This window comes from Electrophorus electricus, chromosome 11 (assembly GCF_041902795.1).
Source record: "Electrophorus electricus isolate QZ-2024a chromosome 11, ASM4190279v1, whole genome shotgun sequence".
Taxonomy (NCBI): domain Eukaryota; kingdom Metazoa; phylum Chordata; class Actinopteri; order Gymnotiformes; family Gymnotidae; genus Electrophorus; species Electrophorus electricus.
Genome location: NC_137507.1, coordinates 4,672,103 through 4,689,515, shown reverse-complemented (window position 1 = coordinate 4,689,515; position 17,413 = coordinate 4,672,103). Strand labels below are relative to the sequence as shown.

Below are 17,413 nucleotides of genomic sequence, written 5' to 3'. Positions count from 1 at the left end.
TTTATGTTGAAGTCCTAATATATTCCTGTACAAGACTTTAATTATCATACACAGCTGTAATTATTGTACTTTTCACACTACACCAGGGATATATATCAACAGCTTTTAATACTTTCATACTTGAATTACATTCTGTATACACCAGAATGGTTACCTAGTTACCAGGCTCGATCATTAGTGTTCATTATTGAGCACTTTCCCCTGGAGTATCCCAGCGTATTAATGGTAGTACTGCTAGTCTTTTCCAGAGGCACTGTGCACCATCAATGTTGCAATGAGGAGGGCTCACATTTTAATTTCATCAACTCCACAGGCAATGCCTTAAAATACAAACTTCAGAGGAAAGACCTGGGCAATGATAGATTGTACATAAAACAACTACTCAGGATACAGTACACATTCCTATTAATTTCTTCTTTTAAGGCACCATACCAGTCACAAACCAGTGTTGTGTAGATGTATTTAAATGTACAAGCAAGGACATTTTAGTTCTTGCATTCACTTATTTAATTTACACGAAATACTACATTTACACTAAAAATGAAAAAAAAAAGAGATATAAATAAAATAAAAATACTTGAAAACTAACTGCATTGGCCACACTTGCTTTGGTCTTAATTATCACCAGGGTAACTGAAAGCCTCTGGGGAATAAAAACCTGCCCAACTGTTTGCTCTTCTTGGAAATTGTGCCTATTAATTTTAAGCCTTAATATCAAAGGATGCCCTGCAATTTGCAAAGCAATGCGAAGGGTAGACCTTCCTTTTCTTTGCAAATTAAAATATAGTACATCTTTTCTTTTAAATTGACAAGACCCTTACTATATACAACATGCTTAGATGGAAAGAAAGAAAAGACAAAAATGTTTCAGAGGAATCTTGGGAGTTATGCTTACAAATTTTAATAACTATTTCTTACTTATTCTTTATAAAGAAACCACATAAAGAGCATGTGCCTTAACGTGCTAACAGCTAAAGGTATGCTTGATTGTCTTGGGAAGTAGAGGGCTCTTCAAGCAGAGCATGAAGTTGCAACTCTTTTAATTGCTAGCATGTTGTTGTTAGTGTAATCTGGGCAATTTCACCTGATGACTGAAATGTCAATTAATTAGGCATGTTCCCTTAAATGAAGTCTTGCTGGCTCAACCACAGTCCAGCCTAGTATGCAAGCATGCACCCTCCTGGAAAGAGCTTGTGTTTGGCTAATTTGACATTCCCAGCGCCAACAGAGCACCTCACCCTGAAAGAAAATGAGCCACTGAAAGTCATGCTTTATATCAGCATTTTCCTTTTTGCTCATTGTCTCATGAAAAAAAGAAAGGTACAAAAATTGATAGTAAAGTGTGACAAGTTAAAAATAACCCCTGCATGCTAGTGGAAACTGTACGGTATCCTCCCAGAAAACTCCAGCTGAATGTCAATGAAACGTAACGTGGAGCCACATCTGGAACGGCCCAGCTGAACTCTTTGAGGTAATCTCTGAGAGCGATGAATCTTCAAGCGGGCGAGGCATGGCGCCTTGCGGTGCTGGCTGCATAAGTCTCCCTTTAATGTGGAGGCATGTGGCGGGCTCAGAAACAGGTCTTCAGGGGCTCCAGGCAGATGGCACGCTTCTCGCATAAAGACAGCGGCAATATGACAGAAAGTGCATCTCCGTGGGCCTCTCCGTAAGACACGCAGCGAGAGCCCGAGTCAACTGAGCAAGCCCATGTGCAATTGCTTACCTCTTGCACACTAGAAAGAGGAAGTGGAGTTCAAACTGCTGGCAATGGCGGGTGGGGGGGGGTGCAGTGTGCTCATAGAAAGGTCTAATAAGACAGGCCAACACCCATTTCTCTCCTTGGCTTAGTTGGGATCACGTCACCATCGTCTTTAGCACAGGCACCAATATCAAAAGAAAAAGAGATCCAAACAGTAATAGCTGGAGAAGCAGCACACAAGCCAGCATAAGACGAACGTGTGCACGTTCCATAAAACTGTAGCTGCGTTTAATATTTAAAGTCAGAAGTATAATGCAGAAAATAGCCTGTTTCTCTCCACCCCTTTCCCCAGGCTAGATTGAGGTATAATGAATATTAATAGGCAGTATTCAGTGTGAACTGCCTTGCGCATTTTCAACATCAAGGGAGGTAGATTTGAGTCTGGGAAGACAGGGGCACCTTATACCTTTACTTGAAGGCCAGAAAAATAAATGGCTCATTTTTAAAAAGAGGAGAGCAGTACTTCATCTGGCACTTTCGTCTCCTCTCCAAATTTTTCAGATGTTGCTTGTAGATGGCACAACACATTTGGCTGTATGTAACGTTGCTTCTTCTCTAGTAGATACTGCCAAGAAATTTCATTTATTTCATTATTTTTCACCTTATTGACCCCAATAAGTTAAACTAAGGCTTATTTTAAAGAAGAGTTTGTCAAAAAACACATAAAATGGAAGTTAAACCACATAGCTTGACCATTTAATTTGTATAACGCCAACTGATCCCTATACGTTTAATTCCTTAATAGCAACATTAGCATTTTTGAGTAGTACTGCCATAAGATTTGAATACAAACTTTTTACAAAGTGAGAACCGACACTTATGTTCCAATTTGCCCTTAAAACTGCAGAAGTACATACCCATCCATGCAACATGAGAAAAAAACTGACTTTTAATGAGCCAGTAAATCAAATACCCTTGCACACATACATCTCACATTTATCTAAACTCTAAGCATCTGCTTTGATTACAGAGCGGGCTTTTTTTATCAGACAAGGAGCAAGACTGTAGAGAACACATTGCAGACATGAGCTTCCACAGAAACCAATTAAAGCAGGCACAGAGGGAGGTAAGTCAGATCCTGATGATGATTCGTCATGTGTAATAAACTGCTCTCCAGTGTCACTGCAGTCTGCTGGGAGGATGTGAAAGCTTACAGCCAACATGCCCAAAATCCTCCTCTGGACCAGCAGCTGCCCACGACCATACTGGATATAAACATAGACTGTATAACTATTCTGACAACTTATTATTTTATGTACGAGTTCAGTAACTGGAGACTTTCAGAACAGGTCATCGCATACATTCTACTTTTATTTTTGACATTTTCAAACATAACACTAAAACAAATTTCAGAATAGGTTTTTATTAACATTTTAGAGTAAGTATAAAAAGAAACATTTAGTTCAAAATGTGCAATAAATCCATACACAGCTTTCCCTTTAAAGATTCAAAATATGCTAGAATGTCCATCAAACTCCCAATGAAAATTTGAAAAAGGTTGCAAAATGAAGGGCATTTTCGCTGCAGCCACACCACGTGGGTGGAATAAAGAGCACAACAAAATCAACTCCCATCTGAAAAACAAACATTCACACCTACACATCCTCCATGACAGCAAATCCAACATTTTTGACCAACTTCTTCGTTTATTAATAAACTAGGCCGATATTCAGCCCTGAAGATTTATTAATGAACTAGAAGGGCAGAATAAAACAGAAGGCCATACATTAAAACAGAAAATAAAAGTACCAACAAAAGAAATCCCAAGAACACTTCAGATGTGGGCATCATTAAATCAATCTTCATTCATAAACACACCACTTATTTTGTCATATGCTCAACATAGCAATTAATTTACCATCTTGAAAACATGTGCATGGAAAAGGATTGCAGCCTAACAAGGATGAGATCGCATCATTCATTCTTGTCAAAACCCTCCATAACATAGCATTATGAGCCATTCTGCCATAATGCAATATGTGGCAGCACAAATTAGTCATTCTGAAACACAGGAAATGTTCCTCCCATCTTTCAAAATACACTTCAAAAATCTTCCACACCACACCTCAAACCCTAATTCATCCACATTACTCAATGCAACCTAATCACAAATAAGTAAATCAGAGAAGCAATTTAGAACCATGCCCCCTCCCAGTAAGCCTGTCAAGAAACGGAGCTCTTACTCAAGGCTACTATATATCCATGTACACAGACAGAAACAGCAATTTAGCAATAACAGTGCTCTTATTCCGAAAGTTCTGAAAGAGGTCAAATTCCATCAAAGGGACTTGTTGCAAGTTTGCTGTAGTGGGCAAACATTTAAAAGGCAAACAATGGTGATGGCCACAAATACTATGACACTGAAAGAAGGAAAGAAACACGACCCAGGACATCAACACACACCCAGACAAGGGACGCACAAGCAGCAATGTGCACCTAGCTAAAGAGAAGTGCCTGCTGGCTTTTTAGTAAGGCTGCATAATAAATGGAATATCAGGCTAACTGTTACTGATATTTAAGCCTTTGCGATCAACTAAATGCAAAGTGCCACAAACAATGCATTTGATTTATTCATAGGCGTACTGTAACAAACCTAATGTCATGTGGGTTTAAGCAGTACAACTATGCACAAGTGTTTTAACAAACCACAGAAATGATTCTGTGTTCTAATGAAACACAAGGTCTTCCCACAGAGTAATGCAGACCTTTGCAATAAAACGAAATCCCTGTTAAATCGCAGTCACAAAATGAAGTAACATGATCACAATCATTTTTGTATAAGCTCTGCAAGCATTCTGGCCGTTAATGTCAAAATAAGACAAGAGACACTGTGCTATAAGAACCAAGACATTGCTGTAAGTGGACTTAAATGTAAACAAAGAACCCTGGAGTCAAGGCTATAAAGAATTCTAGGCCTGATAACACAAACAAAAATTAAGGTAAATAAAAAAGGGATCATGTTTAAAAAACATTGAGAACCACATGTATTGTTCTTGTTTTACAATATGGTGCCTCATAACTCATAAGTCAATTTTGTTCCAACAACCCCCCCACTGAAAACAAAAAAGAGAAAGAGAGAAATAACAGTACCATTAAAAATTATGTACCATTAATTTTGTTTATGCCACCATTAATTTCTTGCACATTTCTAGCAATGATCAAAATTAATCCAGAGCATTATACCTGGAAAGGAATGTAAACAATGGGGACATTTAAATTGTCAAGGATTTCTTTACTTATAAGAAAATAATAAGAAAATAAAGTGGATAAATCCAAAATATAAATTCTGTAACAATAAAAATCAGTTTAAAAGAACTTTACTCTATTCTGTTCTTGGATTCATGTGTGCTATAGAATTTAATGCTAAACAAATAACCAGAAATAAACATTTAAAAAAGTGGAGATAGTAAACTGAAATATGAACAGCTAATATAGCTTATTAGTGTAACTGCCTAAATTCCTATAGTGCAATATGTATCCTGATGAGACCATGGGTAGTTTAATGAACAGTGCCACTTTAAAACCCCCCCCACCCCCCGAAAATATACAAACAAAAAAACCAAACAAAACCAAAACAAGTGATTGCATTTTAAAAAGCCAACACTCATCCCTCAACAAATAAACTGCCATCAATAAGGCAAAAATACCACTGTGCACTGCACACCAAAGACTGGGAATGCCCTAAATACTTGGAGTTTTTTTGTTTTTTTTGCTAATCTCACAATTGGTATAGACAATTAAAATAACATTGTTCTTTAGATTGCTTTGATTCTGAAATTTAAGCAAAAATACTACATAATTCCAAATAAGCATGCAGAAGGTACTCCAATCACACACTCTGATCACTCAAGCCATATTCCTAGCACTTGATCTGCTCAACTGCTGAGCTAGTCTAACACTAAACATCACCCTTCTCTTCTGACAAAAAAATGTAAAACATGTAGTTTAATGACATCGTATGAGCCCAGAAATGTAACACCTTGTGTGTCAACATACCAAAAGTGCAAGAAGAAATAATATTCCATACAGTTGGCTTCCAATAGGTTCAATAGTGTTTTTCTTGCAAGTAATCTTTCATTTTGTTTGGTAAAGGCAATTTCTGGATCAGGTCGATACGTGTGTACTGACGAATAACGAAACGACACAAGTACTGCAGTGATCGCACTTGCATAAATCGTGACACAGGATTGGTCAGTCTAACAGGATAGGTGGCGGAGCCAGGCAGGCGTGACCTAGAGTAGCAGAACGCTCCGTTTTCTGAATCTCTGATAGAGTTATCAATAAGATCCACGATCGACGTGTGGCCTTCCACGTCCGGCTGCTCATAAAAGCTGAAGCTGCCGTTGGAGTGCTCTATCCGCGTGTGGAGTGTCTTTCCCTGCGAGCGAAAGCTCAAGCTTAGGAGATAGCGCTCGTCAGAGCTGTCGCGGACCAAGAAGGAACCATCCGGAAGGTTGACCAGCTTCTCCTCAGCTTCCCACCGTGTGATGGGGCCCCAGTACCAGCCCTGCTTAGCTAGTTTCTTGAGCTCAACTGTGAGACTGGTGACCACCATTGGCCCACTATTCTGCACCGCATCATAGACTCGCCGCACTCCTGGTGCAGAGCTGGGGTCAAAGCTAAGATGGTGTATGACCGACTCTGCAACCTGAGTGTGCGTTCCATTAAACTCAGAAAGGTTCCTGGGGAGGCGACCCCCAGGCAGTGGTGTTAGCAAAGGGGAAAGAGGGGCATCGAGTCTGGAACCATGCAGCAGGGCATTTGCAGTGGTCAGCAGAATCCTGTTGACCGATGGTTCCATGAAGATGTCCGGTGATAGAAGATCATGATCAACAGGTACCTCATCCACAGGAAGGGAACATCCATCAGTCTGTGGCACCACATCCATGGGTGAAGTGCCATCCAAGCAGAAAGAGCGAGGGCCCTCCTCGGGGTAAATTCTGTCATCTAAAGGCATTGTGTACTGTATGTAATCCTGAGCTGAGAGACCAATGACTACAGGCACATGATCATCCATTTCAAGATGCAAATCGTCAACGTGAGGGTCAGGACCTTTCAACGAACTGCTGGTCTCCTCAAACAGGTTATCTTGCTGGAGTTCAAGTAAGTCCTTCCGAATGCCATTGAGAGCTGGGCTGGAGCCTGATGAATTGATCAGTGGCTTCACGTTGCCGCCAATTTTGATGCATGTCTCCTCTGAGTTTGTTGGTCTCAGGGGCCATGGAGTGGGGCTGTAATGATGACTCCGCAGAGAGCGGGAAGAATGCTGGGATTTCAGGTCATTGAAAGTGATGGGTGCAGAGGACGAGGAAAAAGTGTCATCTTCTAAGGAGCAAACAGATGGAGAACTCCCTTTGACTTTTGGCTTCTGTTTTGTCGACAGTCTCCTTTTTAGAGTACCCATGAGGCTCTCACTTTTGGGTCGGCTTTTGGATCCTTTTACTTCTTCACCGTCCAAGTCACATCCAATAAGCTCCTTGCTGTAGCAGCCTCCATAAAGAGACTCTTCCCCAGGGAAATGAGCAGACAGGTCTGGCTGTGATACAGCACACTCATTCTCTTCTTTCCCTTTTATGTTTAAGGACTTTCTAATTGTCTTAAAAGTAATTTTCTTCATCCTGAATATTCCCTCCAATATGCTGGAAGAGGATGACTCACAATGAATGTTCCAGGAAAGAGGAAGGTGACTGTGAACAGTCGCACATAGCTACTCATATCCAGTCAACTGCAACTGCCATCTCTAGACAAGAAAGAAAAAAATGGGTTCCACAACTACTATGAAACATTTACTGCATACTCAACACTTACTACATAAAATATACTTTCATTCAATATTTCTACCTTAAAGCTAAATAAGCCACGCTAATCTAACTATAGTGAAAAAAATTACATCGCTAGACCGATTTCTTATAAAGATTAATTTTCCTTTACAATCGTTAACGTGGTTGATGTATAAAGCGCAAAGCATTATTCAAAAGATAACCCTGAAGGCCTTATAAGCTACAGTAGTAGCTTCCTAGCTTCTAGGTTGGTTTGCCAACTAGCTAGCTAGTCAAGTCAGACTACACAGTACGAACATTTTGCTAGCTAGAATGTTAGCTAACTTGGTAATAAAATACTGTACAAAGAAACGTAAACAACACATTACCTGTCGTTCCCCCAATACTGTCAACTGACGGGAATTCTCATAGTGTTTTCCAAAGGGGCTATCAAATCATGTTAACGTGACTCTAAGCTATCTCAAATGTTATGACGTTGGCTAACATTTAGCTAGTTTGCTTGCCAGCTAAGTTAGCTAGCGTAGCTCGCGAGCACTCCCCACCTTATTCGGTCAGCTCTGACAGGCTTATCAGTTAGCTAGGTAGCTTTGTAGCAGCTTATACTTCTAAAACCCTACGCATATATATTTCGTTGGTAAACGGCCAGTACATATATACCATATTATGACTGCGATTCGACGACAAATTAATATTTCAGCTCTTCGCTGAAAAGCATTCGGAAATCGTTAAGCATGAAAACTTTTTATGACTAGCTAACGTCTTCAGTGTCATTTGTCCTTTTTTCTGCCCCTTTGTTTGCTGTTGCATCATGGGACTGTAAGATGGGCCTTGACATCACTACGGTAGCCGAGAGGTCACTGGTGGCAAAAAAGTTTTCAAGTGTGAGGAATTAGGATATGCGGTAGGCCTAGCGATTAAAAAACAAAAGCATGTAGACCTGAAAACAGCAGTCAACAGATATCAGATGAAGAAATGCCACAATGTCTGCAATCAATAAATGACTAAAATATTGTGGCGTTCTTTCTAAAAGAACAGTGTAATACACGTAATACACACACACACACACACACACACACACACACACACACACACACACACACACATACATACATACATACATACATACATACATATATATATATATATATATATATATATATATATATTCACACAGTCATGGCAAACACTTTAAAACACTTTAGGCAGCTGATACGCGTTGAAGTTGATACTGTTGATATTCTGGAGCAAATGGAAGCGCACCTTCATTAGCCCTTTTAAAAACTTCCATTAGGCTGTCGCCGGTCTGTGGCAGTCATTACCGTGATTTAAACAGTGTTATCTATATTACTGTACTGAGAAAGAGAGTAGAAGTGCCAACTAACTTTGTGAAAACTCTTGTCATTTTTGTCGCAGACTTCGCGGGACGCTAGCACATATTTAGCGCTGTCCGCACCTGGTGGTGCTGAAAGACAGCGACGCCATCCGGCAAAAAGGAAGGCCCAGTGAGCTAGCAGGAAAGCTGCGACTCGGTCCCATAGGACGCAAACAATAAAAAGGAGCCAGGCACTTCCTCGCAGTGTTAACGCAATTAAAAGAAAGAAAGAGAGAAAAAAAAAACACCTCGGACGTGTTTTTGAAATGGATCTAAAGGCACCCTGAAGCAAAGTCAGGCGAAGACCTCACTTTTTTTTCCCAGTAAAATCAAAACATTCCTTAGATTTTACCTCTACACATATTTACAGCGGCATCATCACTGTTGGTAATTAGTCTTACCTCTGAGACAACAAAAACGACACTTCTACTCCGCTTTAGGTAATTTCTGAAAGAATGCAAAACCACTTAATCGACAGTGCTATTCTGTCATTTCCTTTCTCGTTTAAGTTAAACCCAAAGTGTGATTTACCTAACAACCCAGAGCTACTAAAAAAAACAAATATGCAGTGTTGTTTTTGCACAGGTTTTGAGATGATTAAACAGTGCTTTAATTAGTGTCAAGATAACTTCAAAAATGGAGGCTGCTTTGTGTTGGCCAGGCTAATTGATGTCACGCACTCTGCTTTATTGTTTTTTTTTCCTCCAACTAGTTTAGCTGACAGTTGTGGACTGTTGTGGTTAGATCTGTTGAAGGCTGCAGTGAGAAGACTATGGGAAGGCATAATTACCCTACCATATTAGGGCAAGTGCCATTGCTGCAGGCGATGCAAACCACAGGTTTACAACTTTGAAACTGGCTGCCCTGAGCTAAAAGTGCTGCTGAAAAGTGCAGACAAAAAAAAATGCAGACCCACTACTGGGATTTGTGTTTGATTCCCAGCTGTGTTACATGCAGTTCATAGCTGTGGTCTCACTGGAATGGAAAAGCAGTTGGATCTCCCTGTCTTCCAACACTGCACAAGCAGTTTACCTAAAGCCACACAGGCAAAAGGATCAATTGAAATTAAACATAAACAAACCTAATATTGTTAAACAAATAGCTAAATAAGACATCAGATTTTTTTTAATGTCTTTCGTTATGAAACTCAAATGTGACCGCGAGAGTGTCATTTAAGAGGAAATAGATGAAAGTTTTGATGACAGCTCATCTTAAAGTCCCCTGACTGGCCTCAATGTCATCTGATGTGCTAATGCTCTACCCACAGTGCAGCCAGACGACCCACAGGCACGTGAATCATTGACATGCTTGTGAGAGTCAAAGGTCACAATTAGCAGTCATGACAGGTCATCCTTTAGTGGGGGCGATTAACAGGTGCAGACACGGGGGTTGAGAAGCAGCAGGACAATATGGCTGATTGGGGGCAATGGAGCCCAGCATGGGAGCGCATGTGATGACTTGCCCTACCAGCCACTCTCTCGTTCTCTGCTGATGTCGTACCCGAGTGCCAAAGTAAGGTGAGTGATGGATCACAAATCAATGCTGATTGTCGACATGAACCTTTATTCTTTTCTCCGAGGGAGATGGCTGACCAAGGTCTCCTTTAGTGACTAAGCCCTGCAGATTTATTAGCATAAGCAACTTTGGAGGGGGCAAAAATCATCCACCATGAGAAAGAAGTCCAAGAAAAACATCTTTGCAAAAGATGTGGTTTAAGGCAAAAGCACTAGAGTGCCTAGGGACCTTTGCACTGCGTTTAAGTGTTTTTAATAAAGCTTAAGCATTAAATGATACACATCACTAATAAACAGTCATTAATATTTGTGAGAGAAGGTGGAAGAAAAGAGAGGGATTAAAAATATCACAGAGATATAGGCATTTATCCCCATGTACCAAAGTGCAATTAACCCACAGAATGTAACAGAGCTTGCATCATCCTGCAGTAGTGTGGAGGTGTTGGGGTGTAGCTAGAATTAAGGTGTTATACCCATAAATCAGATAGCTAGAGGTATATGTCAAACAAGAAATGTATAAAAATAATGTAGTGACTGTTTCTGCCTATACAATCACTAAGAGACACATATGCCTTGTATTCTTTAGATGTGTTAAACAATAAAAAAAAAACAATATAATGAATGATCTGTTGTAAACCACCAAAAATCTTTAATTTCTTCACCAATTAACTTTAGAGGCAGATAAATATCCTGTGTTAAAAAATATGTATTAATTTGGCTCAAGTTAATATTATACTGTCTTATGGAGCCTATTGCAATCAATTCATACATAAAATGGATGATCTGCCCCAAGCAAATATTACTAATCAATGAAAATAAGTGTCAGATTTGTTCTGTTTACCAGAATTTATATAATCTGTAATTAAATATAGGGAGGTGAGGAAAGAATGATAGTTCACCTTTTACTAAGAGCATTTTATTTCTATAGTATGAACTGCGTCATATGTAAATCTGATGCAGACAACAGTACATGATCTGAGTTTTCCAAGAAAAATTACGGTGGCTTTTGAAATCAACCGGCCTGTCGCAGAGGCAACAGAACTATCATCATATGAAAAATGGTATCATTTCCAAGGTCCCTAAAAGCAGAATAAATGTATTTTTTTCTCCCCTGTGATCAATATGCTGTAGAGATGCCTCTCATCCTTTATTTCAATCCTGCATTGGTCCCTGTCCAATGGAAAATGTTAACAACCCCTGCCTACCACAAACCCCTTTTGTATTGTCTGCTTCTGGGATGCTTCTAGCTACAGAATGTCACACACCACTCCTACAGTTGGTCAGAGTAAACAGTTTTTCACTCTCTAATCTCAAATCTAATCAGAGTCATGCGTCTGTGGTGGAAAGTAACTACCATTAGCAGGAATGGATGGAGTATGCTTTGCTGGCTTCCTTTATCGTTCTCAGGGTCTATTTGTTGTTTTGCCCCCGTGTGTATCTGCTTCCTCCTTTGTGGCATGTCTACCCCAGGGCCTGGCCACTCCTAATAGCAAGGCATCTTGGGTAGGTGGGCTGCTACTATCAAGAGGTGTGAGAGAATCTGCAAGGATTAAATATTAAAGCAATACCGGAAAACCTGCAGCATGGAAGCTAAGTGTTGATGTATTCTTTTAAAACTGATATAGCCTTCATCCTTCAAAAAGAGGGTTTTTTATCATAAAAACACAGCAGTGAGTACACTACTGTTTTATCAAAAAGATAAGAATGTGAAAGGTTGTAAGATACAGCTCAAGGAGCCAAAGACAGTCTAGCATCAAATTACATTCATATTTCAATCATTGGGTGACAACAGTCCTCATGGACATAAACAAGGTAATAAACAGCTTAGTTCTCTATTTATGATATAGTAAATAATAAAAATAACTGTACTATTTTATCATATATCAATATTTTAAGCACTAGTTTTCTATTCTGTGGAGAACAAAATGAAATGTAGCACAAACCCAGTGCTCCCATATAGCATTGAGAGACACTAATCATACCTTTAAATAAGCATAGCCTCTTCTTAGTCCAGTATTGTAGTGCTGTCAAGATGACAAACACATTGAATTAGTGAGCACATTTTCAGGGCACAACTAACTTAAAGTCGATGTGTAGAGGAAGTGTGTTCGGGTCAGAGCTGCTGCCACTGGCGTTGGTTCAGCTGCTGTCAGAAAGGAAAACATGTCAATCAGTGGGAAGGGCCTCAAGCCAAAGTCTTTGCCTGGGAAGTATGGAGGGTGGGTGGGGATGGGGGTCTGCTATACTGGCATCCTGGAGCAGTTTGAGAGAGGCCCCTGCTTGACTTGACTACTGGCAAAGCATGTGGAATTAATCTGCCTAAGTTTAGCAGAGAGTGCAGGACGATATGTGGTATGCATGACTGTAGTTTTAAAAGAGAGGCAGGCCTGGCAAGACAGAAGCCTCGAGGTTTTGTATATGTGTGCTGGTAGGACTTAAAGAGATATACCTCATGTGACATACTGAGACTGCATAAATAAAGTATAAAAACAGGATAAAAACAGTCACTGTCTCCTCTTGAGAACAGGAAAAGAAGAAAAAACCCAAATCCATATGACTTTTTTACACACACACACACACACACACACACACACACACACACACACACACACACACACACACACACACACACACACACACAAGTGAAGCATTTGGGAACACACCAGGGAAAGCAAATGCATCAAAAAGGCATGCAAAAATATCACCAGGTTCAGTCTCTGTGCAGAATATTTTCTGGAGTCGTGTGAACAGTGCATGGGGAGATGTGAGGTGGCGCACCTCATGCAGGAGGGCAAGCAGGTCCAGCGAGCTCCGTTTGTCAGTTTATTTTTCCTAATGCTCAGCTGCACTTCGCTGCCTCCCTCAGGTTTGCACACACAGTTGTGCTGCATTTGCGCTTTCTTTGATAATCAGGAAGAAAGCTTTCTGAATTGTGCCAAACTTCCCTGTAGTGAGGAAATTTTTGGCTTCTTCCAGGCAGGTCTGTTTTGGCTGTATCCCTTGTGTCCTGAGTAAAGGGCCCCTTGTTGTCTAGGACTTGATGAAACTACATTTGAAAACAGAAAACTGGGACAAATAAAACATAATGTTTACTCAAGCATATAGCAGGCCTAAAGAAAAAATGCATCCACTTGCTTTTTCCATTGTGTTTATAATAAAAATGATTAAATGAGATGTTGGCTTCTCAGTTTGGTTGTACAATATGAAACTACAGCACAGGGAATATTTATTTAGAAGAACACACTCTTACAAATTTCAAAATGAGCTTTCTTGCAGTCACATTTCTCAAAAATGCTTTGAGTTTAATAATGCAGCATTCTTGGTGCACAGAGCATTAACAAATTAATGATCTGGGCCCCGTTTCTCAAAAGCATCAGAGCATTAAAATGATCTTAAATGTGAGCATGTGTTCAGTGTAATACTCGCTCTCCCATTTAAAGATCATCTTTTTGTTATGATGCTTTTTGAAAACCCAGCCCAGATCATGGGAAATGCTACTTGTTTATAAATATCTTACAGCACTCCTGTGATGTGCATGTCTTGTAGAGCAAGAGCTTTGCCAGAGATATAAAAAATGGCCCTTAGAGCAGTGGACTTAACATGTGAGATCCCTGGTGATGACCAGCCATGTGAAAAGGGATATCACAACATATCCCAGGCTATTGAAAACACCTGCTTCACTTTCTGTTTGCCACAATTAGGGAAGAGCTACAGATGGCCTAGCAGTCACCTGAGATGACTCTGCCAAGCACCCATTGCCATGTTGCAAACAAACAATAGCTGCACCATTTAGCACTTTTGTTCATGGCAGGAGAGTCCACCATCAATCCTGTATGGTCAGCACAGTTTTGGTCATTTTGCTACTAAAACACATCTGAGTTATCTTCAGGGTTAATTACCCAGGTGTCCTGGGAGCTAGGTTAGAGCAAAAATGTGGACTGTTTGATGCGCCCCGAGGACTGGGTTGAAAAACACTGTTACGGGATCGAAAATCACCAAACTGTTCTGGACTCTGTTGTTGTATCTAATTAGTGTGCACTATTAGTATTCATTGTTGATTAGGGAGACCTAGCAAGTAATAATTCCACCATACTAAAAATGCAAATTAACCTTTACATTTAGACATACTATTTAGCATAATATTCATATTCAGGATGCTGAATGATTAGTGGTTGAAAATATATTGCAATGTAATGACGCTGAGCTATTGTATCTTCAAGGATGTTGTGACGCTGTACAGCCAGTCGCCTTTTTACAATATTTCTGTATTAATTAAAGCCCTGGATAGGTTGCGTTCTGCACAAGTCTCCTGAAGGGGGCAGTGTGGCTCATAACTGACAGTATTGGAAACGATGTAAAACTAAGTTCATCTAAACGCTCACAGACGTTCTTTTATTGAGTTCCAGACAGAATTATGGAGGGAGGATCGATAAAACCTAAGTGCACAAGATAAGAAGTTGTATTCAGAACTTAAACATATTGTAGCGTTGGAGCGGAAAAGGAGTCAGAAGGCGTTTCTGCTTGAAGAAAAGCTATTTAAAGCATAAGCAAAACCTTTAACTAGACTCACACGCGACATGGACAAGCAGCGAATAATAGGGTAGGATAATTTAAAAGCAGACTCGAAACGAAGACGACTATTAACACACTAATTAATCACAATACTACAACTCAACTAATTTTATTACATATGTAAATCAATCACATTTAAACTAAATAAATATGTGGAGAGGTGCACGGCGTTATGTGGGTCCTACGGCCGCGGCAACGGCGCAATTTAATGCATTTCTGTATGTAGTGACTGAACCCAACACACCCACACACCACAGAGCTACGAGTTTTACAGCTATATCAGCTCCCCCATTTCGCAGCTACTTTATTTAATCTGACAAGTTTAATGCACGCCAGGTGAGCATGAGGAGCGAACGACGAGCAGCTGCCGTTGGTCTCGCTCTTTTCTTCTACGGCTTGGCCACGCTCCTCGGGTGCCGTCCACCTCCGACCGCTCGAGACAAAGCCACTCTTTTATACCCATCACGCTTTCCACAGCGGCTTGTGTGTGAATATAGCGGGGGGAAGGCGAAATCAAACACCTTTTCCAAACATAAAAAAGGTCAGATGACGTGAGCTGGGAAGGCCAGTCCCCCCGCGCGGCTCTGTCATAAAGTTGCGCGGCGTATAAGTAGTTGCTCGCGCTGTTTACGCGCTACGCAAGGAACCCACTACCCAAATATGAAGACTTGGATTAAATTTGAACACATTACAGTAGTGTATTTGTGTGCGCACTGCAGAGGCAGCACTAATTCAAATTCACAAGGAGTAATATAGTCACATTGAGTAGTAAATGACGAGTTTGTGTTTATCTGTGTGGAGGTTGACTCATATGTAATGACTTCACTGCTTGATACATATAAGTGAACTGCATGCATAACTGTGCAAAACAATGTGTTTATGTATTGTAGTATGCTGAAATAAAGAGAACTGGGGAAATCAAACTGGCATTAATGTGGTGTATAAATTAGATGGGATTTTTGATAAATGCCTAAACATGGTAACAGGAAGCAGTGGACTTCATATGAATGCACATACAAGTGTCCTGCTGGAAAATCCTGTTACAGAATATAATGCTCCAAGATTTCCCCTATTTTAAATATTTGAAAGTCACCCAAATGACTAAATGGCTGCAGGAATAGATACAGCATCATGTGGTCTGTATATGCAAAGGGTTGTGGCCCCTTTAATCTTTAATGTCATTACACCTCCTTTAGCAACTTTATTGGGGCACCCAGTTTCCTCTGGTCTTCTACTCATGCATAAGCCTGGATCTAGTGAAGGGCAGTCTGCCAAGTCATGAATATTTCTCTCACTATACTGCTGTGATTTGCATATGCCAGGATCTGATCACTGCTTGAACTGTGTGGAGAGGATGCTGGTTTAAGAGGCAGCGCACAAAGCTGCGTCGGTTTCTTTCATGCCAACCTGCAACTTCCAATTTTTCTTTTTTTTTTGCCATTTGCCATAGAATGGTGTGCATTCTTAATAAGGCAAATTATATGATTTAATCACCTTTATAAATATGAAACTGAAAATAGTCAGCCGGTGGTGTGTACCCTGCTGGGGTCACAGACAGGTGGGCACCAGGGGTCTGTGCCAGCTTTCCCAATGCCTTTTTTAGCCGTGACGGAAAATTTTGCCCAGGTTCTTTGGGGCCGTGGAGTGGGCGTTATTGGAGCTGTGAGGGGAGTTCAGAGCTGAGATGTGTGGGGTTGTGTAGGGCTGTTTGAGGATCTCAACGATGTGTCCAGAGCTCTACAGCTGAATTTGCACATTTGCAATGTTACTGCATAGGCACCAATGCTGTACATGGATACTGTGAATGGATACAGCCAGTGGGAAGGGAAGGGAGAGAGAAGTAGCAGAGAGCACGAGAGAAATCAAGAGTCAGAGAGAGTGAGAAGGTGTGGAAAAGAGAGGGTGTAAGTGAGAGTGAGAATCCTTTCAGGTGATAAATATTTCCCAAATATTGTTGCCTCAGGTGATAACTTCGTACTTTCCAGATATTTCAAGAAGTATAATGCCTTCGCAAAGTGAAATATGCGTATAATGAAAATGACCCAACTGTCACACCACTTTTGACATCACCTAAAACTGAAACTTCCTCCTTTAAAAAGTCTCATAATATCTAATCTCAGTTTAACAAAGCTTCATTTGGGCTGTTCTACTCATGGGAGCCCTTGTACAGGAGCTCATTTTCATGAACACACTCCTAGGGGCATAGCTTGGGAAGGAAAACATCTTCAAATAGACACACTATTTGTGTGGCGCACAGGTCAGAGTGGACGTGTATGTGTAAGACCGATGGTAGAAAATAACCCATTATCATTATGGAAGCCAGAAATGCAAAGAAAAGCCCCACCGTGCAGCTCAAACCTCCGCCTGTAAGCACGTCAGGATCATACTCATTAAAACCTCCATGCGGTAACGAGAG

General features: G+C 40.5%; 1 protein-coding gene across 1 annotated transcript; it reads right to left on the bottom strand.

Moving 5' to 3' along the window:
* Positions 1–3,052: 3,052 nt before the first annotated feature.
* socs6b (suppressor of cytokine signaling 6b) lies at positions 3,053–8,337 on the bottom strand. The gene is made up of 2 exons (XM_027011062.3): positions 7,908–8,337; positions 3,053–7,499 (listed from the first exon to the last, which is right to left on the bottom strand). The coding sequence occupies exon 2, from the start codon at positions 7,374–7,376 to the stop codon at positions 5,805–5,807; it is 1,572 nt and encodes a 523-aa protein (XP_026866863.2). The 5' UTR covers positions 7,377–7,499; positions 7,908–8,337; the 3' UTR covers positions 3,053–5,804.
* Between the last annotated feature and the right edge of the window lie 9,076 nt (positions 8,338–17,413).

Bases quoted from the DNA above. Each gene is read 5' to 3' on its own strand.
- socs6b (XM_027011062.3), bottom strand. From the start codon at position 7,376: ATGAAGAAAATTACTTTTAAGACAATTAGAAAGTCCTTAAACATAAAA.